The following is a 24,607-nucleotide window of genomic DNA, read 5'->3' as shown; positions in this document are numbered from 1 at the left end:
TTTCAAAATAAAGTTATTGATAATTGAAATCCAGAGTAGCCGGCAGAGAAGTTGCATAATTAGAGGGGAAGAGGAAAATGCCTTTATTAATAATATGAACAGTAGAGAAATAAATGTCCTACCTTGAGGAATGATGCGAATTGCAATATTGAATCGTCCCAGGAGTGAAAGAAGGTTCGATTTAGAAAGTAGAGTGGTTGATCTCAAAAGATTGAATGAGAGAGCGAATGCATTCCAGTTTATCAGGAGGTAGTCAGGCTTCAAAATGAATTGTATGCAGAGTTACTATTCATGGGTTCTGGCTGCACAATCTATATATACATATTGTAAGATTATGAAATAATACACATTAGAAAACCATTCAGTACCATCAGCCAATCAGCTTCCAGCTCTAGCGGGCTCTAGTAGACGGTAGATGCCCGCTGGAACGTCTCAGCACCAACTGTGAATCAAATTTAAAATCAATCCGTGCAAGTGCTGGCTTTCTTTTTGATTTGCTGTATCTTTTAAGCGTAGTACACATCTATTGGACAGTAAATACTAAACAAAGACACAATTGGTCCAAATTAATTTTATTATTCACCAAAATCAGCCAATCAATACTTTGCATTGACGAAAGCAACCAATCCTGTAGGTTACCTGCAACTGCCAAGAGCCAATCACAGACTGTCAGCTCAACTGGATTGTAACCTGCTAAATTCCAAACACTCTGAGTGATATTTGGTTTTAAAAGAATATTATAACTATTTCATTTTTGTTTCGATGCTAATACAATGAATACTGTATGTATTCGTTGTATACATACAGTATTGTCTTGCTCTTTTCTAAATTCCATTTTTGAATCTTTTTTTTTTCTTATAAATCAGTGTTTGCAGGAATCTTTCCAGAAACACTGGGACCAGTTACAGACTACCTGTCTAATACCACAGGCCTTTAAGGAAAGTTCCTGGGTTGTTGCATTGTTGAAAAATAATTAAAAAGGGATGTTTTTAGGGTATACTGCAATAATGCATTTTCGTCCATCTATGAACAGTTGTGAAATGGGAACCAATAAGCATGTTAAATAAGCTTCTGTATTCATTATCTGTATGTACTACAGGTACTGTGTAGCAATTTTCAGCCTCCTAGCATTTTCACAGACTGTTTGAGAGCCTGTCATAGATGGTCGATTGTGCATAGTTCACTTAAAGCAGTGTTCGTCTCTTTTTTTTCCTTATAAATCAGTGTTTGGAGGAATCATTCTAGAAACACTGGGCTCAGTTACAGACTGTCAGTCCCTTTAAATGGAGTTTCTACGTGGTTGCATGGCTGAAAAACCAAAAAAAGTGACATTTTCAAGTATACTGCCATCTAGTGAAATGTGGCACTCAGGCAAGCTGTTCCATGGGAAGCAAAAGGTCCAGGAACTTGTGCTTTTGCATTGATTATCTGCATGTACTACAGGTATGATGTAGCAATTTTCAGCCTCCTACCACTTTCACAGCCAGAAATACACCATACAAACAGCTATTTTTACATATAGGGTGATATGAAAAAAGCACGTTTTCAGGCCTATTTCTGGAATCGTGGCACGTAGACGCTCCATTCAGTGTGTTTTGTGATCAGAGGAGCAGCCTGAGTTTGCATGCCCAATTTCAGAGCAATCCTTTATTAAAACGTTTTTTGTGTGTATGTCACTTTAAATAAACAAACGCACGCGCAGTTACGTGCTGCGCATGCATAGAGGCTTGACCGTAGACTCTATGGATAGCTAAGACCAGTGGGCACCTAAAAAGACCCTCCTTGCACAAGTGGTCGCAAGGATAGGGGTCAAATAAGAGCCCACCCCACCTCCCATGCATGTCTATGGCAAAAAAAAAAAGATTAAAGTTGAAAATTCCACGTTTTTAAGCATATCTCTGTAACCGTGGCATGTAAATGCTCCATTTCTTTAGCTAAGACTCTTGTGCACCCAGAGAGTGCCCGCCCGAGTACGTTGGTACAGAATTCGCTGAGTTATGGGGTACGACAAGAGCCCCCCGATCCCTATGGCGAATGCCATTATAACAACACTGTCGGTTTCACACTCGCCATCTGGTGGTGAGGTACATTAAGAACCTGTGGCCGGTGTCTTTCTTTAGCTAAAACTCTTGTGCATACAATGATAGCCCTCCTGAGTTCGTTGGTCCAAGATTCGTCGACTTATGGAACACAACAGCAGCCCTCAACTGACGGCCATTTGCTATGGGAAAATGCATAGGGAACATTTCCATCCTATGAAAACAGCATTGAGTGTATATTTCTGGAGCAGAAGGACTTATATACTCCATTCAAAGTGTTTTGTGATCAGAGTATGAGCTGAGTATAGGAGAGCACAGCTTTGCATGGAAATGTTTGTGTGCGTGAGGGGAGGCGAGAAAAACCACTGTATACCTGTGGCAATGTGGTTTGTAGTGCTCCGGTGTACAGGTGATTCCAGGTGCTCTAACAAAGGACAAACACAAAGTTCACAGGTCAGGTTTCTTTAATGTTCCTTGACGAGGATTCAAATAATAAAGTTGGCTCTACCCAGCAATGGGTATTGCCAGCGAAAACTGGACTCAAATAATAAAGCTGGCTCTACCCAGCAATGGGTATTGCCAGCGACAAAACAAAAGGGGTTGCAGTCCCGAAATAATAATTCCAACACAAAACAAGAAATACAGTCACAACCACACGTCTCCAGACTGTGTGCTCTGGTGCAGGTGCGGTGCTCTGAGTGCTGGTGCTCGTGTGCGTTCAGGTCCGGGCTGGCTTCTCCCTGCAGCTCCGGCTTCGAATCAGCCGTCTGGCAAAACAAACACAACAGTTTATCAATGGAACCACACTTCATTCAAGGTTCCGTCCTTGTCTCCTCCCATTAACCACAACAAAGGAAGCGATTACGGCATCACGTCCCCCTAAAGTACCCTAAGCCCCGCCCCCTCCGATAGCTAGTTCAATCACGTCTCCTCCAATTCATGACTGAAACTTCGCTCACCGTACTAGGGCGATGACTCCAGGTACCGTAACGCCGCCCTCTTCCTGAATGGCCGGCTTCCGACTGTCCCCGGAATGAACTGCCCAACCATTCAGTATGAAGCCCGCAGTTCCTGTTGTACAGTGCCCTCACCGGTCGAGAGGGAGATTGTTGATTCGGATTCATTCGCTCTCCGTCACAATACCCTATGCTTTAAAGTGTCACTTTGTAGTGCAGATTTAAGGAACACAACCATTTAGAAACTTGCAAATTGGTACACAGTAGCTGTAGGACATGCAGATAACGAATCTAGAAGCACAAGTGTCTAGCTCTTTTGGTCCCCATGCAGTAGCATGTCTTAGAAGCACTGAAATGCAGTATTACGGTACGCCGTTATGAGCAAGTACAACTGGGTGTCTGAAGGGGCTAGGACTGAAAATTGTTAAATAGTATCTGTTCCTAGCACAAGTTCCTAGCTCATTTGGTTGCCATGCAGTGCCTGTCCTTAGGCGGCAGCAAATGTCATATTGAGGCCTATCTAAAAATAACTAAAACTGTTTTTCAGCAACAGAAGCAGCTATGAACTCCATTTAAAGGGCTGTGGTATCAGACTAGTCGTATATAACTGCTCCCAGTGCTCCCAAAGACTGATTTTTAATTTAAAAAAAAGACACGACAATTGGGTGTCCTGTAGTATGCTAAACTGGGCATCTACAGCAGGGTGTCAGGCAGGCTCTGAAAGGGCCAGGGTGCTATAAAGTGGCACATAATATATCTAGTACATGTAGATAAAGAATATAGAAGCTCAAGTTCCTGGGCTTTTTCCTTCCCATGCAGTACCTGTCCTTAGATGGCCGAAACCCTGTAAATATCACTTTTGAGTATTTCTGCAACGCAAGCACCTAGACACTCTGTTCAAAGTGGTTTGCGATCAGAGTATCAGTCTGAGTATATTGGAACACTTTTTTGCATTGATTACAAAAATAAGTCCTTGCCCTTTAAATAAAACGTTGCGTAGTCTGTTTCACTAAACGGAGTGCATTTCTGCAACCGAAGCACCTAGAACCACTGTTCAAAGTGTCGTAGACATTTGGTTTGGGGTACAACCTCCTTTGGCTGTACCCCAAACACTGCAACCTTAATGCCCTTTGCCGTGCAAGTACCTGGAAACATGACAACTATCACCCTTTGTGCGGGGCCCAGAGACTCAAAGAAATGAAAGAAGTTATTTACAAACCACTAACCAAGATCATGCAACAGTCTCTTGACACAGGGATTGATCATGCAACAGTCTCTTGACACAGAGGTTGTACCGACAGACTGGAGAATTGCAAACGTAATACCTATCCACAAAATGGGAAACAAAACCGAACCAGGTAACTACAGACCAATAAGCCTGACTTCTATTATATGTCAACTTATGGAAACTATAAGAAGATCCAAAATGGAAAATTACCTACATGGTAACAGTATCCTGGGAGACAGTAGTCTAACTAACCTGCTTGATTTTTTGAGGATGCAACATCGACAATGGATAATTGCAAAGCATATGACATGGTTTATTTAGATTTCCAGAAAGCTTTTGACAAAGTCCCGCATAAAAGATTAATTCTCAAACTGAACGCAGTAGGGATTCAAGAAAATGCATGCACAAGGATTAGGGAGTGGTTAACATGTGGTTAACATGTAGAAAACAGAAAGTACTGATTAGAGGAGAAACCTCAAAATGGAGCGAGTTAACCAGTGGTGTACCACAGGGATCAGTATTAGGTCCTCTGCTATTCCTAATCTACATTAATGACTTAGATTCTGGTATAGTAAGCAAACTTGTTAAATTTGCAGACGACACAAAAATAGGAGGACTGGCAAACACTGATGCAGCAGTAAAGGTCATCCAAAATGATCTAGACAGCATTTAGAACTGGGCAGACACATGGCAAATGACATTTAATAGAAAAAAGTGTAAGGCTGTTTAATTTCTCTGTGACATCAGTTAAAAATGCCAAGTCATTGTCTCCCTATTCAATGCAATGGAATGGTCGCAAGTCACTCTGCCTAGCAATGACGTCAGACAGCAGTGACATCAGACCATTATCTTTGGGGTTCAATTTTTGTAAAACTAGGACCCCCCAAAAAATATAAATACCCCGTTGTACATCTACACCCCCGGGACTATGCGTATGCCGAGTGTGGTTCCTTAATTTGCTATACTTTTTGAGATATACTGTATGTGTATAAAAAACAGTCCGAGTCATTTAAAAAAAAAAAAAAAGAAAAAACAGCTATTTTTTTTCAACACTGTATCTCAAAAAGTTTTCAACCAAATGCTACCCCATTCACAGGGTTTGTTGAGCCTGCCAATCCGACCACACATAAAAAATTACCCCCCCTTTGAGCTGGTTGTAAAATTGACTTAAAAAGTACCTTCGGTCAAACCTTTATTTCTTTGCATTGATGGCGCAGTTGCGGGGAGACAGGTGTCCTTTTTTGGGAGGGAAGTGAAGCTCACTTCCTAGCCTTAGAGGCCCAGCTGCGCTTGCCTCGTCCTCCACAAGCCCGAGGGGACCCCCGGCCAAACGTATCATAACTCTTTCTTTTTCCTATTCTATCACTTCTAGGTTCCCCTTGGGGGGAAGTATCGATTGCTTCCCAGCCTTGGAGGCTGATCGGTTCGGTCTCACCTCCGTGAGGGCAGCTCTCCATGAGACCAAGGGGAAAATCATGTATTCACAAGGTTCTTCCTTCATGCAGCCCTTGCTTCTGTTCCATGAATCTTTTTTGATTTAGAGGACAGATCTCAAACCCCAGTGCACTAGAGTGGACATTTTGAAAAGAGCTTTAGAGTAAGTGTAAAAAGTTGTCAGGATCTTAACAATGAAAAGAAAAATTACAGGTACGTTATTTAAACAGTTGTAGCAACACGTGGGGATGTATAACGCTATATTTTTCAGAACCCCACTAATTACTCTTTAAGCCATTTTTCTTAATATTATACCTACAAATTTTATTTTATTAATTATTTAATAGGATTATGGATCTTTCCACTAGATTATTGAAACTGATTTACAAACAACAGCCAATTTTCTTCAAGTCAACAGCTAATCATACCAAGGTCTGTTACATCTGCAGGCCTAGGGGCATATTGCTAGTGATGTCACTTTTTTCACCGTAATGAGAAAACTCTCGGAAATCTCTCTCTTGGTTACTGTACCTTTGAGTGACTGTAACAGGGGAGATCTGGACTGACTGTCTGGCACATCCGTATTACTGCAGGTAGAGGTCAGCAGTCTCGTGGGATCCGCCTGTCGGTCATGGCGATGACACGGAGAGGTGGGGAAGAGGGTGTGTGTGCTTTCCCTCTCTCTGAGTGGCTGAGGGGCGGGCCTTGGGAGACTGCTCGGCCCATAAGATCTGGTTTGGTTGGGCGCTCGGGTGGCCGTGTTTGGGGAATACCCAGTGACACTGACGAAAGACGTCAGTTTTAAAATAAAACGAGGCAAAACTGGCTGAGAAAAACAGCCGGCCTTAAAATAATTGATCGGGAAAAGAAATAACAGAAATCACCACGTACCCGAGGGGGCGTGCTTAGTTGTACGGGGAACTCCGGCCATCCCAGTGTATAGAGGGTAATTGAGCGTAGGACGGAGGCCCGTTCTGACCAGCTTAGCGGCAGTGGGGGCACTGCGTAAGCAGCACTTTTTGTTTGTAGTTTTATTACTGTGTTTTATTTTCCCTTTTTCTTTCGCCTTTGGTTTTCATTATTATTTGCGAGCACTTGTTGTGCCTATACCTGTAAACGCCGTGATTCTGGTTACTGTTGTCAGTATCCAGAACACGGATAACAGCGCCATCTACTGCCTCAAATAAATCAGTACGCCTGAGCGGCGTTACAAATAAAGTACTGTCTCCTTGTGTCAGTGAATTGCCCACCACCCTTCCACAGTGACATATATAGTTCTCTCAGTTGCAAAATGGCAGAGGGCTGTGTAGACAACATAGATTAACCAGTGGACTAAATAATAGAAGTACATGACTCTGTGACATGTATGTTGTAGAAAAGAACTGTGGAACAAGACGATGTATGGTCTGAAGCATTTGACTACACATGTGTTTTGTTATTTTATTATTATTATTATTTTCTTAGCAGACGCCCTTATCCAGGGCGACTTACAATTATTACAAGATATCACATTATTTTGACATACAATTACATTATTATTTTTTACACATTATTGTATATGTGTCTGGACTCTCTGTACTGCATTCTGACCTGGATTAACATCAAACCAGCCTGCCCATCATTAGACGCTTTTATTAAATTATGTCACAGGCAGTAGTTTTTCATTTTATATTGACAGCTGAGTGATGTCAGAGGACAACTGTTCTTTAACACAGTCCATGTCATGCTTTCTTATTTTTGCTTGAGTTTCAGTGTAAAATTGAGAAAAAATACCTGAAAAAAGTTTTAGGCACCTGTGGCAATGTGCCCCGCCCCTGTGTGCATTTGTGTGTTATATGTTGTATGTTGCATGTGTTAATGTTGGTGTATAGAGATGGCTGCATGGGATATAAATGGATGTGTGCAGCACAAGTTATTTAAAATGTATAATTGTAGTGCTCCTGAGTGGCGCATCCAGTAAAAGCACTCGCTAGAGTGCAGGATGCGCTCTATAGCCTGGACGTCGCGAGTTCGAGTCCCGGGGGGAGGGAGGGTTAGGTCGGCCAGGGTATCCTCGGCTCACCGCGCACCAGCGACCCCTGTAGTCTGGCCGGGCGCCTGCGGGCTTGTCTGTAAGCTGCCCAGAGCTGCGTTGTCCTCCGACGCTGTAGCTCTGAGGCGGCTGCACTGTGAGTTCGCAGTGTGTAAAGAAGCGGGTGGCTAACGGCACACGCTTCGGAGGACAGCGTGTGTTCATCTTCGCCCCTCCCGAGTCAGCGGGAAATTGGGCATTTCAAATTGGGGAGAAAATAATAAAAACTAATTGGCAACGACTAAATTATTTAAAAAAAAAACAAACAAACAAAAAAAATGTATAATTGTATTTAGGCACGGGATTGCACATCACTTCACGTGCATTTAAAGTATATAATATGTGAGCACGAGGTTGCACATAATTAATTCATGTGCTGGGATTCAAGTGAATAATTAATTAGTAATTGAATCCCAGCACAACAGTATATATAGATGCACGTTTCATTCACTTGGGGTTGGGTGTTCGGTGAGTGGAGAACGGATGTGGAGAGGAGGTAAAATAAACAAAGAGAATAAGAAGAAGAAGAAGAAGTGTTTGTACTCACCGTGTTTGTTCGTCCCTGTTTGTTCGTCCCTGTTTGTTAGTGTCTGTTCGTTTTGTTTGTCTGTTTATTTTGGCTAAAGTGCCGTGTCCTGTGTTTTGTTCAAACCTTTTTATAATAAACCGGCGCAAGCAAGCGCCTTCATCATTTCACCTCATCTGTCCTGTGTGTTATTTATTTCCTGGATCTGACGGCACCACTCAGCCAGCCGTGTGACATATGGTGTCTGAAGTGGGATAACAGCGCCTCCAAGCGTCAGACCAGGAGAGGTGTTTTTGTGTAAAAAAAAAAAAATCTTTTCTCTTTTGGGAAAAAAAAGAGAGAAAATGGGAAGAAAGGGCCACAAGCAGCAACCTCAGCAACAGCAGGAGGAGGTGAAGGACACAGAGGAAGTCCGCCTGAAGGCCAGGAACCCAGAGCGATATGACCAGCCATCGCCGGTGTGCCCCCTCTGCGAACAGAAGCATCTGTTTGCAGACTGTCCTTTCCGTTATGATGAGGAGCAGGAATAGAGAGAGGTCCCAGAACATCCACAGCCCAGGAGGGAGGAGACAGAGCCTTTCCCATCCTCTGAGGAGATGCTGGACTGGGTGTCGGACCCGGAGTGGAACTGGGAGGACCTCCCAAAGGTTGTTGACCTGCTGTGGGCCAGAGATGGGGAACATTGGGAACACTGGGAACAACACTACTACCCAGTGCCCTTTGTGAACCCAGCAGCCGTGTTAATCAACTACTTGGCTGCCGATATGGGACTTCCCCAGCAGGTTGACTTCCAAGTAGGAGGAGCCACACCTACCTGCACCCTCACTGGGCTCGAGGGAAAATGCCTGCTGTCCCCATCACAACCAGCAGAGAAAGAATGCCTGTTGGTTTCCCCTTCCGAGGCAGAGCCACACCAGTCCCCTGCAATAGGGGGAGAGCTGCACCAGTTCCCTGCAATAGGGGGAGCGCCGCACCAGTCCCCTACAATAGGGGGAGAGCCGCACCAGTCCCCTGCAATAGGGGGAGAGCCGCACCAGTCCCCTGCAATAGGGGGAGAGCCGCACCAGTCCCCTGCAATAGGGGGAGAGCCGCACCAGTCCCCTGCAATAGGGGGAGACTACACGCTGCTCCCACCTTCGTCGCCAGGAGACGACACGCTGCTCAATCCTCCACCGCCAGGAGTAGAGCAGCAGGAGCTGCCTCTACCTCCGCCACTTCCACCAGCAGAGGGTGAATGCCTGCTGGGTCCACTTCTACCAGCAGAGGGTCAATGCCTGCTGGGTCCACTTCCACCAGCAGAGGGTCAATGCCTGCTGGGTCCACTGCCACCAGCAGAGGGTAAATGCCTGCTGGTATCACTTCCCCGACCGCCATCTTCACCCCCAAGAGGAGAGGAGCAGGAGTTACCTCTGCCTCCATCACCACCAGGGGAAGAGGTGCAGGAGCTGCCTCTCCCTTCACAAGAAAAAGTACCAGGACTTGATGCTGGCATTCCTCAGCAACCACTGCATAGTCTGCTGAGGGGAGCACAGCGGAAAACAGCCCGGCCGCAGTGGCTACGAAGAGGGCCAGCACCGCCGCAGCCACTGCCACAGTGGCCAACCACAGCACCACGACTGGTCCTGACTCCGGCACCGCCCAAGGATGCCAGCCTCGCTTTGCCCAAGGATGCCAGCCTCGCTTCGCCTGGGGCTGCCTGGTGCTCCGCATCGCCTGGGGCTGCCTGGTGCTCCGCATCGCCTGGGGCTGCCTGGTGCTTCGCATCGCCTGGGGCTGCCTGGTGCTCCGCATCACCTGGGGCTGCCTGTTGCTCCGCATCGCCTGGGGCTGCCTGGTGCTCCGCATCACCTGGGGCTGCCTGTTGCTCCGCATCGCCAGGGGCTGCCTGTTGCTCCGCATCGCCTGGGGCTGCCTAGTGCTCCGCATCGCCTGGGGCTGCCTAGTGCTCTGCATCGCCTGGGGCTGCCTGTTGCTCCGCATCGCCTGGGGCTGCCTGTTGCTCCGCATCGCAGCAGGAAGTACTGTGGCCGGAACCCCACCAAGGGGAGCTGCCGGCCACGAAGAAGGGGGAGGAGGTCTGGAGACCACCAACCCCAGCAGCAGTTTCGCTGCCGGAGATCGTGGGGGAGGTCAGGAGACCTGCTCCCACTGCAGCGCGTGCGCTGCAGGAAGTACTGTGGCCGGAGCCCCACAAAAGGGAGCTGCCGGCTACGAAGAAGGGGGTAGGTCAGGAGACCACCCCCCAAGCAGCCTTTCCGCTGCCAGGACTGCCCTGGCTGAAGGAGTCAGTCTGGGAGCTGACAGCATGGCCAGTAGCAACCTGGCTACTGGCAACATTGCCGCCCACGAACCCCTTTAAGTCCCTGTTCAGGACTCTGAGCGAGACTTTTGGGATTTTAAGGGGGGAGGTGGCCATTGAGGCCATGTGTGCTACATTTGGCAATGTGCCCCGCCTCTGTGTGCATTTGTGTGTTATATATTGTATGTTGCGTGTGTTAATGTTGGTATATAGAGATGGCTGCACGGGATATAAATGGGTGTGTGCAGCACGAGTTATTTAAAATGTATAATTGTATTTAGGCACAGGATTGCACATCACTTCATGTGCATTTAAAGTATATAATATGTGAGCACGAGGTTGCACATAATTAATTCACGTGCTGGGATTCAAGTGAATAATTAATTAGTAATTGAATCCCAGCACAACAGTATATATAGATGCACGTTTTACTCACTCGGCGTTGTGTGTTCGGTGAGTGGAGAACGGATGTGGAGAGGAGGTAAAATAAACAAAGAGAATAATAATAAGAAGAAGAAATGTTTGTTCGTCCCTGTTTGTTAGTGTCTGTTTGTTTTGTTTGTCTGTTTATTTTGGCTAAAGTGCCGTGTCCTGTGTTTTGTTCAAATTTTTTTATTTATAATAAACCGGCGCAAGCAAGCGCCTTCATCATTTCACCTCATCTGTCCTGTGTGTTATTTATTTCCTGGATCTGACGGCACCACTCAGCCAGCCATGTGACAGCACCTCATATGCACCCAAAACTGATGATCTGATTATCAGTTTTAGATTTTGTATATAAGTTTTTCTGCAGTAGTTACTGGGCTAATATCCCTGAAGCCAATTTAATGTCAGTTAGAAGATTTATTAGATTGTAATTATCGTCAATTATATTTTGTCACATGTGTCTGGTATGCATTGTTGCCCAACGCTAAAAGGGGAGCGAGTTAAAAGAAAGTTCTGCATTTTTTTTCCCTCTTTTAATTGTATTTTTTGGTGGGGAGAATTGTCAAGGGTGAACAACTTCCTATGACTGATCTATCTCATAGTTACTTTCTAGTCTTCCAACTCAATTAACCATATTTTTTGGACTGCTGAAAAGCTGCCATGTTCAGATTCTTTATATGCGTTGCTTATAAATTTCATTAATGGAATTGGTCAGTAATTATATTCTCTGACAATTGCAGTCAGACACTGGCATGGCATGCCCCTTCCTAACACATTTCACAAATAAAAAGGAAAAATATAGAAAGGGGAAATGCTACGATGTAGCCAGCTTACCTTAAAGTTCAGACTGTTTGATACCGCAGCCAAACGAGTCTCCACAGCTCTGCTGAATCAGGTGTCTCGTTTACCTGGGCTTTTATCTGCATACGGCTCTGTGACTAATTAAGGGCAATTAACTGCAGAAATAGAGCCACACAGTCCCACCTGCTACATATATATTAACATATGTTGTTATTTTTTGTTAATGGTTAGTTAATATGTAGTAACCTATTTATAAACTATTCAAAAATGCAATTAAACTAGCCAGTTTCACTGATTTTGTTCACTACGAGTTGAGAAGTATTTAGTGTCCTTTATCTGAAAATACTACCGTACATTTAGAAAAAAACAACAACATTTACACAATAAATAAAGTATATTTACTGTAAATGCTGTAAACTGCAACCTATCAGATTGCAGCTCATGAGGGTCTATTTTAATGATAGGGATAGTGGCAGATCTTACTACCTTAAGTATACACAGAATGCTCCTAATTACAGCATCTGTCATATTTTCTCATGAACCTACACTGCATGACATCAGTTACAAATTGTCAGCTTCTATTTACATCACATAGGAATGCTTTGTTCTGCAAAGCTACGCCCTGCCATTTACAGTCTCACCCAAGACCTCAACAAACCTAAAATGACTCTTATTTAAGAAACCTTTGCTTAACTGTACTTTGAACTTTTTATATGACTGTTTTAACAATATATTTTGACATGGTATATGGAGGTCACATTTTAGGAGCAAATATTCTATGTTCAGTTAAATAAAATTGAAAAATATAAAGTATGCTTAGATTCAGATGTACTGTAGTTTATTTTTTATTTCTCCAAGATTAATAGACTGACTGAAGCAATATGCTTCAGAAGTTATTTTCTGGGTCAATGCAATCATTGTAAAATGAAATACTTGCACATATTATTGTAAACAACATTTTGTTTAACAGCAGTATCATTTAAAAAGTGTTCATTATTAAATAAGTAGCTTCAGATATGCTTCACCTTTCCCTTTATGATGTTTGCAATTATATAGAGTGGTTCTGGTCCTATTGATCCACAATAGTTATTTTTCTCAATAACTGTCTTTACCTGTCTGTGAGAAATGTTTAACTCCCTAGGACTCAGATTCCTCATTCCATTCAAATCATGTGTCAAAATGGCTGTTCAATATGGCTGGTCCCACCTATGTACCCTCTCTATATTTGGTTGGGCCAGCAGTTTGAAAAGGCCGTAGTACCACATGATTTGGTTTAATGAAGTATTTTTCAGTCCAAAGCAGTTAGAGTTCTCCACACAGTCTCAAGAGACAGTTACTTAGCTATGCTTTTATGAGGGATACATTGCAATTGACACGTAAGCAATCATACAGCAGGGTGTGTAGTGTGTAGTATAAAACAACTGCACACTCTGCCATGTGTTATTGATTACTTATACAATGTCATATGCAAACGAAGAGCTCTGATTGGTTGTTAGTGATCACATGACTGTGCAGGAATTTCTGCATACATAAGAACATAAGACATAACATAAGTTTACAAACGAGAGGAGGCCATTCAGCCCATCTTGCTCGTTTGGTTGTTAGTAGCTTATTGATCCCAGAATCTCATCAAGCAGCTTCTTGAAGGATCCCAGGGTGTCAGCTTTAACAACATTACTGGGGAGTTGGTTCCAAAACCTCACAATTCTCTGTGTAAAAAAGTGCCTCCTATTTTCTGTTCTGAATGCCCCTTTATCTAATCTCCATTTGTGACCCCTGGTCCTTGTTTCTTTTTTCAGGTCAAAGAAGTCCCCTGGGTCGACATTGTCTATACCTTTTAGGATTTTTAATGTTTGAATCAGATCGCCGCGTAGTCTTCTTTGTTCAAGACTGAATAGATTCAATTCTTTTACCCGGTCTGCATACGACATTTTAAACCCGGGATAATTCTGGTTGCTCTTCTTTGCACTCTTTCTAGAGCAGCAATATCCTTTTTGTAATGAGGTGACCAGAACTGAACACAATATTCTAGATGAGGTCTTACTTAATGCATTATAAAGTTTTAACATTACTTCCCTTGATTTAAATTCAACACTTCTCACAATATATCTGAGCATCTTGTTGGCCTTTTTTATAGCTTCCCCACATTGTCTAGATGAAGACATTTCGGAGTCAACATAAACTCCTAGGTCTTTTTCATAGTTCCCTTCTTCAATTTCAGTATCTCCCATATGATATTTATAATGCACATTTTTATTTCCTGCATGCAATACTTTACACTTTTCTCTATTAAATGTCATTTGCCATGTGTCTGCCCAGTTCTGAATGCTGTCTAGATCATTTTGAATGACCTTTGCTGCTGCAACAGTGTTTGCCACTCCTCCTATTTTTGTGTCTAAATTTAACGAGTTTGCTTACTATACCAGAATCTAAATCATTAATGTAGATTAGGAATAGCAGAGGACCTAATACTGATCCCTGTGGTACACCACTGGTTACCTCGCTCCATTTTGAGGTTTCTCCTCTAGTCAGTACTTTCTGTTTTCTACCTGTTAACCACTCCCTAATCCTTGTGCATGCATTTTCTTGAATCCCTACTGCGTTCAGTTTGAGAATTAATCTTTTATGCGGAACTTTGTCAAAAGCTTTCTGGAAATCTAAATAAACCATGTCGTATGCTTTGCAATTATCCATTTTCAATGTTGCATCCTCAAAAAAGTCAAGTAGGTTAGTTAGACACGATCTCCCTTTCCTAAAACCATGCTGACTGTCTCCCAGGATATTGTTACCATATAGGTAATTTTCCATTTTGGATCTTATTATAGTTTCCATAAGTTTACATATAATAGAAGTCAGGCTTATTGGTCTGTAGTTACCTGGTTCGGTTTTGTCTCCCTTTTTGTGGATCGGTATTACGTTTGCTATTTTCCAGTCTGTCGGTACAACTCCTGTGTCAAGATACTGTTGCATGATCTTGGTTGGCGGTTTGTAAATAACTTCTTTCATTTCTTTGAGTACTATTGGGAGGATCTCATCCAGCCCAGGGGATTTGTTTATTTTAAGAGCTCCTAGTCCCTTTAACACTTCGGCCTCTGTTATGCTAAAGTTATTTAAAATTGGATAGGAACAGGTCGACATGTGGGGCATGTTGTCCGTGTCCTCCTTTGTAAAAACCTGTGAAAAGTAATCATTTAATATATTTGCTATTTTTTTTTTCTTCATCTATGACTTTGCCATTTGTGTCTCTTAGACATTTGACCTCCTCTTTGAATGTTCTCTTGCTGTTATAATATTGGAAAAAACATTTTAGAATTGGTTTTAGCCCCTTTAGCAATATTGATTTCTATCTCTCTCGGCCTTTCTAACTTCCTTTTTGACTTGTGTTTGCAGTTCCAAGTACTCTTTCTGTGTACTTTGTTTTTGGTCCCTTTTAAACGCTCTGTAAAGTGCTTTTTTTCGCTGAATATTTTTTTTAATTGATCTATTAAACCATTTTGGCCATTTTGTTTTGGATTTAGATTTGTCTACTTTTGGGATGTAATTGTTTTGCGCCTCTAGTACTACATTTTTAAAAAACAGCCATCCTTTTTCTGTGGATGTTTTCTCTATTTTACTCAAATCTACTTCTGTTAGTCTCTGTTTCATACCTTCATAGTTTGCTTTTCTAAAATTGTAAACCTTAGCTTTAGTCATTACTTTTGGGGTTTTAAAAAATACTTCAAATGAGACCATGTTGTGGTCTGAGTTTGCCAATGGCTCTCTGACCTCTGTTTTAGTTTTAATTCTGTCTTCATTATATGAAAAGACTAAATCAAGGCATGCCTCCCCTCTAGTCGGTGCCTTGACAAATTGCGTTAGGAAGCAGTCATTTGTCATTTCCACCATTTCAATTTCGTCCATCGTGCCCCCCCATTGGGTTTTCCCATTTTATATGGGGGAAGTTGAAATCCCCCATTAGTATGGCTTCTCCTTTTCTACACGCATTTCGAATGTCTTTGTATAACAGATTATTTTGCTCAGAGTCTGAATTTGGCGGTCTATAGCATGCTCCTATTATTATGCCCTTTGAATTTGTGTCCATTATTCTGACCCATATTGATTCTGCATTGTTTTCTTTGTCCTGATTTAAACACCTGAGCTTCAAGACTATTTCTTATGTATAGCGCTACCCCTCTGCCTCTTCTGTCCTGCCTGTCTTTCCTATATAGTGTGTACCCACTAATATTATATTCGTCTCCATCACTCTCAGACAACCACGTTTCTGTAACACCTATCACATCATAGTTACTTGTTAGTGCAGTAGCTTCAAGTTCTAACATTTTGTTTCTGTGACTTCTAGCATTAAGATAAATACATTTAATAGTTGTCTTACTTGAGTTGTTGCCCTTGTTTTGATGTGGTCTCCCTTCTGTTTTTTTGTTTTCTCCCCCCTTCCTTTCTAGTTTAAATGCTTCTGGACCTCCTCAAGGATCCTTTCTCCGAGTAGATTGGTTCCCTTTCTGTTTAAGTGCAGTCCGTCCCACCTATATAGATAGTCCTTGTTGTAGAATGTGCTCCAATGTTCAAGAAAGGTGAAGCCTTCCTGTGTGCACCACGATTTCAGCCATGCATTTTGATTTTGTATTTCCAGCTGTCCATATGGTCCTTTGCAAGGTGCCGGCAGTATCACAGAAAATACCAGTTTTGGTCTTGTCTTTTAATTTCCTTCCTAGCTCTCTGAATTTGTTTTACAGGGATCTTGGTCTGTCTCTTCCAATGTTGTTTGTACCGATTTGAATGACTACTACCGGGTTGTCTCCTGTTCGTTCTAGGAGCCTGTCCACGTTCTCAGTGATGTGCTTGACAGAGGCTCCTGGAAGGCAGCACACTGTTGTAGTAAGGGGGTCCAAACTGCGAACTGAGCTTGCTGTGTTTCTCAATATGGAGTCCCCAACAATCATGACCCCCCTTCTTTTTGCTGCCTGGACAGCACTGTTTATAGGGTCCTGGATGTTGTTTCTTTCATTCTCTTGATGTTGGTTTTGGTCATCTAAATGTTGAAGTGGCTCAAATTTATTGGATGTCTGGATTTCTGGTGGTTGTGTTTGACGAAGTTTCTTTTTTTCCCTGCTTCTGCCTATCTGAACCCAGCTGTTTCGACTCTCTTCCATCTCCCTGGTGGCTTTCAGTCTGCTAGGGGTGCAGACTTCCATGAATTGTGGGTCTGTTAGCTCCTCAAGCTCCTGTTGCTGTCTCATTTCCTCCAGCTCCTTTTCTAGCAGGCTTAATCGCTGAAGCAAGTCCTGGATCGTGCGGCACTTTACACAAACTTGATTGAGCTCTGTTGGGTTTTCTCGGATTTCCCACATCATGCAGTTGTCACAGATTACTGGCTTGAAGACCTTTTTTTTTTTTGGAAGTTTAGTTTAGCTTCTGCAGCTGTCAGCCTGCTTTCAAACTGCTTCTAACTGTGTTGTACTTGTCCACTCGTACTTCTCCCATGATGTCGCTTCCACACGCTGTCGCTGGGAAGACTGCCTGCCTTTTGTTTGTTTGTGCTGCGGGCATACGCACGGATTGGAGACATTTTTTGCTCAAAACCCATACAACAGCTTTGATCATTATGCAGGCAGAAAAGAAAATTCCTGCACTGACATGTGTTCACTAAAAACCCATGAGCTTATTTTGCCTGAGCATGACTGCTCTAATAAGATGTGAAAACATATAGATGTGAATATAATTTGTTTGAGCTGTAAAAAAATATTTATTTCCCCTCAAACAGAAGTTATTCACAGTACATTACTACCATCTGTCTTACTTTACACCTACGAACAGTGAAATATTGAAAACAGTGAATTGGTGAAGGGCCCTTATATAGTACAAGTGTAGTACATGTACAATCTACTGTCAACACTAACTAATTGTGAATTAACTGGATTTGTGAATTATCGAATAGTGAAATAACAAGGGAGCACTGTATAACAATTACACAAAGAGTAAAAAAATGTCAACTGGATTTTTATTTTAAAGGACATTAATAATAAGGGAGTTAATAATTACACTATGTAACACAATTTTTGTTCCTGGGTAGTAAGTGTTATTTCCTAATTGCTTATGCCTCAAAAGTATAGAAAATGGCTATTATTCCCCACAAAATTTACGATTATACTGTAAATCACTTTCACGAATCAGCCCCCAAATGTAGTCTCCCATCATGTTCTCGTTATACTGTCCTTGGTAGCGGCGTTCAAAGTCCAGTATATCCTGGTGGAAGCGCTCGCTTTGCTCCTCCGAGTACGCTCCAATGTTCTCCTTGAATTTATCAAGATGAGCATCAAGGATATGGACTTTGAGGGACATCCTACAGCCCATTGTGCCGTAGTTCTTCACCAGAGTCTCAACCAGCTCCACATAGTTTTCGGCCTTGTGATTGCCCAGGAAGCCCCGAACCACTGCGACAAAGCTGTTCCAAGCCGCTTTCTCCTTACTAGTGAGCTTCTTGGGGAATTCATTGCACTCCAGGATCTTCTTTATCTGTGGTCCGGCGAAGACACCGGCTTTGACCTTTGCCTCAGACAGCTTAGGGAAGAAGTCTTGAAGGTACTTGAAGGCTGCCGACTCCTTATCTAGAGCTCTGACAAATTGTTTCATAAGGCCCAATTTGATGTGCAGTGGTGGCATCAGCACCTTCCGGGGGTCCACCAGTGGCTCCCACTTGACGTTGTTCCTCCCCACAGAGAACTCGGTCCGCTGTGGCCAGTCCCGCCTGTGGTAGTGCGCCTTGGTGTCCCTGCTGTCCCAAAGGCAAAGATAGCAGGCAAACTTGGTAAAACCGCCTTGGAGACCCATCAGGAATGCCACCATTTAGAAGTCTCCTATGACCTCCCAGCCGTACTCATCATACTTCAAGGAGTCCAGCAAGGTCTTGATGCTGTTGTAATCCTCTTTGAGGTGCACCGAGTGAGCCAGGGGAAGAGACGGGTACTTGTTAACATTATAGAGCAGCTATTTATATTACTGGAAAGTTCTAGAAAGTTCTAGAAGTTACTCCAAGTTTACTCAGCACCGAATCTATCTGGAATGTTCTGGAAAATAGGTAAATTTCAAAATATCACTGTCCTGGTCACAAAAGCAAAGTTTGTGGGGAATAAGAGCCATTTTCTATACTTTTGAGGCATACGCAATTAGGAAATAACACTTACTACCCAGGAACCAAAAAAAAAAAAAAAAATTGTTACACAGTGTTATTTTAGCCAATCCCTACTGCCTGACGGCAATATCCCATACCTTGATGGTTATTTTCGACTTGAAAGGGAACTAGATTTCGACTTGAAAGGGAACTAGATTTATGCACACCTACATTATAATAACCAGGTGCAAAATTGATAATAAATGGGACATGGACAACATCCTGTGCATGTCATGTTGTATCATTGCATATTGGTGTGATTTATAGACTGAAGTCAAGCCTTCAGCCTTTTCCCAGCTGAACATATCTTTAAATGAACGATAATGATGTGGTACGTAAAATTCATGTTTGTAAAATGGCTTAAGATGCATGAACATGAAAGGTGCTACAGAAGTACAACAGGTGGTTATAGAGTTAGGTTGGTCTTAATCATAACTATAATACCCTTTATTGGTGGTAGCTCATCATGAGAGGCTATGAGGCTAAAGCATGATTCGCACAGGACTAAAAACCAGGTGTCCTCAGAGTTGGTCAAAAGCTGAGGGCGTCTAGTAACCTCCCAGACGTGGATTAGTTTTAATCAAGAAAAGTTGGTAAATGCAAAATGAAATGCAATGTTGTGGCCAGAGAAGGCGCTTTTGTGCTTGACTTGTAAACAGTGAACAATTTTGTTGTACCTTCTTTTCCAAAGGCTAGAATAATCATATTGTCACTTGAGTGATATGCATTTCCACACATACTTTCAAATGCACTGTTCAAAGCATCCATTTTTTAAGAGTCGCCTATTATGTTTTGTATTTTTGCCCAATCCCCAGTTTGGTTATGCAGAATCGTTGCGCTTTACTGAACTGTAGAATCTCAGGACAGATCATACCAATGTTAATATTTTATTATGGTTTATTGTAAAGGCTGGTACTGCTTTTAGTCACGTATGAATCGGGCTTATGCCTACGTGTAATTTTGTAAAAGTAACTTTTTAAATAATCACAGTGCAATAGCCATACAGATCTGTGTTAACTGTGTATCGCTGGTGGCTTCCCTTTAGCCTCTAGCGTCTGTTTCATACATTTTCAAACTTATCATCCTTTCCAAGTTCTACTGTATTGCTATTGGCTAAAATGTCAGAATCCCACCCATTTTCAGGCTATTTTTTCAGGCTGGGATTCTGTATTTATTCCAAGCACTTCTGTAACCTTCAATCACCCTCTGTCAGTTATTACTGTATTTCTTTTGGCTAAGACAATATAAGTATAACTCATAATTAGACTTACACTTGACGTGTCTGTTACTAGGCTTTGTGTGGATCATATGCACTGCAGTACGCTAGTTGTTGCATATTGTTTCAGTGAGCAATGGGTTTGTAAACTTTGTAGATTTTTTTACTTCATAAGCCATTTTCCTCGCTTGCACTTATTACAATTGAAAGGGGGATTGTTCAGGCTCTAGAAATAAATTCATGCTGGTATGATGCTGTTTTCGACCACTTTGCTGGTAGGAAAAACAGACAGGCTGAGTTTTTGTACAAATTATATCACTCAGGTTTCATCAATATCAAGTGAGTCCACTATTTATTTATTTGTATATTCACTGGCTTGCCTTATGTGCTGGGTATAGTACTATATAAAATGTCTTCCTAAGTTAAAGTGCCTATTTAAATAAGCAGCTATTGTTTTATTGTGTATAATACAACTGAACTCAGGTCACAAGTACAATTATTTTGTTGGTTTCAGTGCATCGGAAAACCAACAACAAGATTGGGGTTGTTCAGGTCTGGATTGAAGTATGCTTGCAGAGCAATGAGGTTCAATAGGTATTCCCACATCAATACTGTATTTTTTCTCTTATATATGATTTTAAATTTGTGCTTTTTAAATAATATTAAACATTTGAAGTATTTGTATTCTACTGGGTTTCGTTTATTTGTATTCTAGTGTGTTTCTGTTTATTTATATATTCTATTCCCACATATTCTGTCAATAGTGATATACACCACAAGAGGTCATTATATGCCAACATTTAAGTCTACATATCTGTTTTATTTTTAATGGATTAAGGATGACACAGCAATATAAAAGCATTTTAAAGTGTTTAGTGTGTTTGTGCATGTGTGTGTGGAGCATCTTAAAATCCAGGATTTTATAGATTTTGACACTTGAAAGTATGGTTGCAAATTTGCAAACCTATCTTTGGAAGATCAATAAGTAGCTAGCTGCTAAAAAAGAGACTTGGCAAAACAGGAGCAAATACAGAGGAAGAAACAAGACAGTAGCAATCAGGGTGGCAGTCCAATTACATCGATTGTTGCTCTATCTTTGGGTCTATTTGTATTGACTTAAAACTAAGGTATAACTACAATGAATGATTGGTATGTGGTCCTTCATATATAGGTCTGCAGATTACATATTGAAGATGATCTGATCAAATGTGTCCAATTCGTATTTGGCTTGTGGGCTCATCCTTTTTTCCTAAACTATATGATAAAAACCTTTTTTGCACCTGAGAAGTCTACAAAATGGGGTATCATACAAGACACCATTGCTTTGTTAAAATATTGGGAACAATAACTTGTCCATTAGATGGAGACACAACTCTTTAAAACCAATTTGGATATTTAATCAGCTATTTTAACTTAAGGAAAATGTTCTTTCTGAATATTTACGGTCACATACTACTGTGTGTCCTGGTCAATGAAAATACAGATGTTTCTCAAGCCGAAAAGCACTGAAAGCGTCTAACTTTTCATACAGCGCTGCCAGTTATGAACCTTTGTTGACTGAAAAATCCAAAATAATGTCTAATATCAAATAAATACATAAAAATACAGGTTCTATTGAGTTCTGAATGTAGCTACCTTGAATACTAAAGCCTTGTTTGTGGTCACTTCCAGCTGTGGAATCCAGTGTTATAGAGATCTTTTCAACACTCACATCCCTCTGTTTCTTTATCAATCTATCTACCTACTTACTTTTCTGGAAACAAATAACAGTCACCAATTTGAATTAAACATATGACACATTTTTATTGCACTGATAAATGAAGTTAAATTACATAGAAACTTTAGTTACAAGAACCAGAACTGTAGTCAGTTGTAAAATTATATTTCTGGGTAACCTACGACTATATTTTACTTAAGTAGCTATGTGAAGGAATATCTAATGAAAGTATATCTGATCATATTCTGTTCTTATCTTTTTCAAATCATCCTTTTATGCCTTTCCACTGTGTAAAATCTGGTCAAATGCTCATTGATTCTGATTAACGTTAGTCCACATCACAAAGCCACCACACAACTGGTAGTCTCTGTTTGAGAGAGGTGTTTGACTGTGTGAGAGGGACTCTTATTGTCAGCACTGTGCTTGACTTAGGGCCATAGGCAGTAATTAACTAGGTAATTACCAGTCATTTTCTCTGTTAAACAGTGAAAACTGTTGATAGTGATAAAGTTAAAAATCCAATTCAACAGTGTTTATGTGAACAGATTTAAAATGGTAATTAAGAATAGAATAGGATCAGATATACTTTCGTTAAATATTCCTTCACACAGGTAAATTACATCAGCCTTCCCCTTATTTTAAATATTGATTGCTTGAACGGCCCAGTTTGCTCCTAAGATCCCGCTTGACTGGTTGTAAATACCTACGACAAACTCAGGTCTAGAGCTGATAAGTGGTTGTAATTACATACATTCCTTTGTCGCCCACAGGCTTAGTCACCTCAGCCTCAGCCTGCAGAAGCATTGCGCACTAACAAGGAGTGAACTCTACAGGCATTCTGAGATTAGGAGATGACTGACTACAGAGCTTTTCTGTCATTAATAGGTGAGTGTTATCCTCATATCTCCTGTTTTTTATGTCAGATAGATAGATAGATAGATAGAAAGGTAGATAATATTTTTTTCCTAATAGTTATCTTATGCAAATAGCAAATACTATACCTTGGACATGCTATCTTATCAACTATGACTACAATTGATGAGCAAGTGAACCTGCCTATTGAGAAAAACGTACGCTTTTACTGAAAGTATTTGCTATGTTTTATTTTATTATATATCTTTTTCTAATTTATCACAAATACAAACTTATAACATTTAACTATATGTGAGTTTGTCTTACACTGATTGTGAAAGTCAGTATTCATAGACAACAAACCAGCTGACTTCCTGTGAAGTAGATTAACAATATATTGTACAAGTATAATAAGTAGGCTCACTCAAAAAGCTTTGCCAAAATAATTTAGCTACATTATTTTTGGGGAAGATTTGGGAAGAAAGTTATTACTAATCTTGGGTGGTACCTTTTAACTGAATTGACCGTTACTAACAAGAGTTCATAAGAGTAAAAGGTGTTAGTAATTCTTTTAGAATTTCTGACCTAAGGCAGTATGAAGAATGATATGCAAGGGGCAATGCAAAAAAAACATAAAATATGTGGGTCAGATTGATCTTGCCTGTGCCAAAATGGGTGAAAGATAGAAGGCAATATTGGGAGTCACTTGCTTGTTTAAACAACTCTGATACCTGGTATATTTAATTTTACATTGTAAGCCTTACATAATGACCATCTAAGGATACCAGATTCCAAATTCAAAGCTAAAAAATATTAGAATTCATTATGAAAAATTGGTTTTAAATGATTAGTGTAAATAAGTCCCTTTTTTTGTCTTGAATAATTCAAAGTTTGTCTTCATATTTTGTATTAAACATATTGGTTATATGTTTTTATAAAATGGCTTGGATAAATTAAGTGCTGTGATTGGCTGAACAAGATCACATGATCGTGCGGTAAGACAATTATTACCGCACGGTCATGTGATCTTGTTCAGCCAATCATGGACCAACTTACTTACTTGATCTAATAACATTACTACGCCTTAATAGTAAGAATTATCTAAACAGTGTTTCTGTAGGTAAAAATGTCAACATACAACTGAAACAGCATTTAAATCACTCAACAATCTTTTTTTCATCTCTGTCACTAAGAATTACAGAAAAATTGGCAAATATACTGTGCTATTGATTTAGTTAGAGAACAGAACAAAGAAAACTCAAGCAGTAGTAGCAAGCAGTAGCAGTAACACTATTCAAAAGCCATCTGAGAAATCACCACGCAAGTCTCAGCATGTAATATACTGTATATGCAGCAGCGGCATCTACTTATTAAACTAAATATCACCTTATAAAACTAACTAGCGAGTATGCCATTTTTAAATTCGACACAACAGATGCCTCTCACCGCTACCCTCCAATTTCAGAAACATATTTAAAACACAATTAAAATCTCTGCTGCTGTCTGCTGACACAACCGTTGTGCTTTTAAACAAGGTCGGGTTTGGCATAGAATTCTATTGTGCTCGCTGCAGACGGGAAGGACTGCGGCACTGTGCAAACTGCCACGGAAGTCGTTTAGTCCACATATCAGTTAATGTTGGTTTACAATCTTGGGAAATTATTGGTGTAAAAACAGCCTAAGAAATTATTGATCAACTTCTCTTGAAGACTGCAAAGCCTGAGTAGGATCATTTCCTACCAAAAAAAACACTCTGAAGCTTCTCCCTCGAGTGCCAGTGTTCCATGAATCCTCCCTCAGATGTGGGAAATTAGTCTGCTTTCAATTCACAAATGTCATTTCATCTCGAAAATTTTACTATAAATGGCAATGTC

At 41.2% G+C, this 24,607-nt stretch overlaps 1 protein-coding gene across 1 annotated transcript in view; it reads left to right on the top strand.

The window, feature by feature from the left end:
- The first annotated feature begins 22,629 nt into the window (after nt 1-22,629).
- The window catches only part of LOC117421107 (proepiregulin-like), a 34,827-nt gene continuing 32,849 nt past the window's right edge, over nt 22,630-24,607 (top strand). Inside the window, exon 1 of the mRNA XM_034035048.2 lies at nt 22,630-22,766. Within this exon, the coding sequence (XP_033890939.1) occupies nt 22,733-22,766 (34 nt within the window). The 5' untranslated portion in view covers nt 22,630-22,732. The remainder of the gene's footprint in view (nt 22,767-24,607) is intronic.

Source organism: Acipenser ruthenus, chromosome 1 (genome assembly GCF_902713425.1).
Source record: "Acipenser ruthenus chromosome 1, fAciRut3.2 maternal haplotype, whole genome shotgun sequence".
NCBI classification, from domain to species: domain Eukaryota; kingdom Metazoa; phylum Chordata; class Actinopteri; order Acipenseriformes; family Acipenseridae; genus Acipenser; species Acipenser ruthenus.
This window is presented reverse-complemented; position numbering and strand designations above follow the sequence as displayed.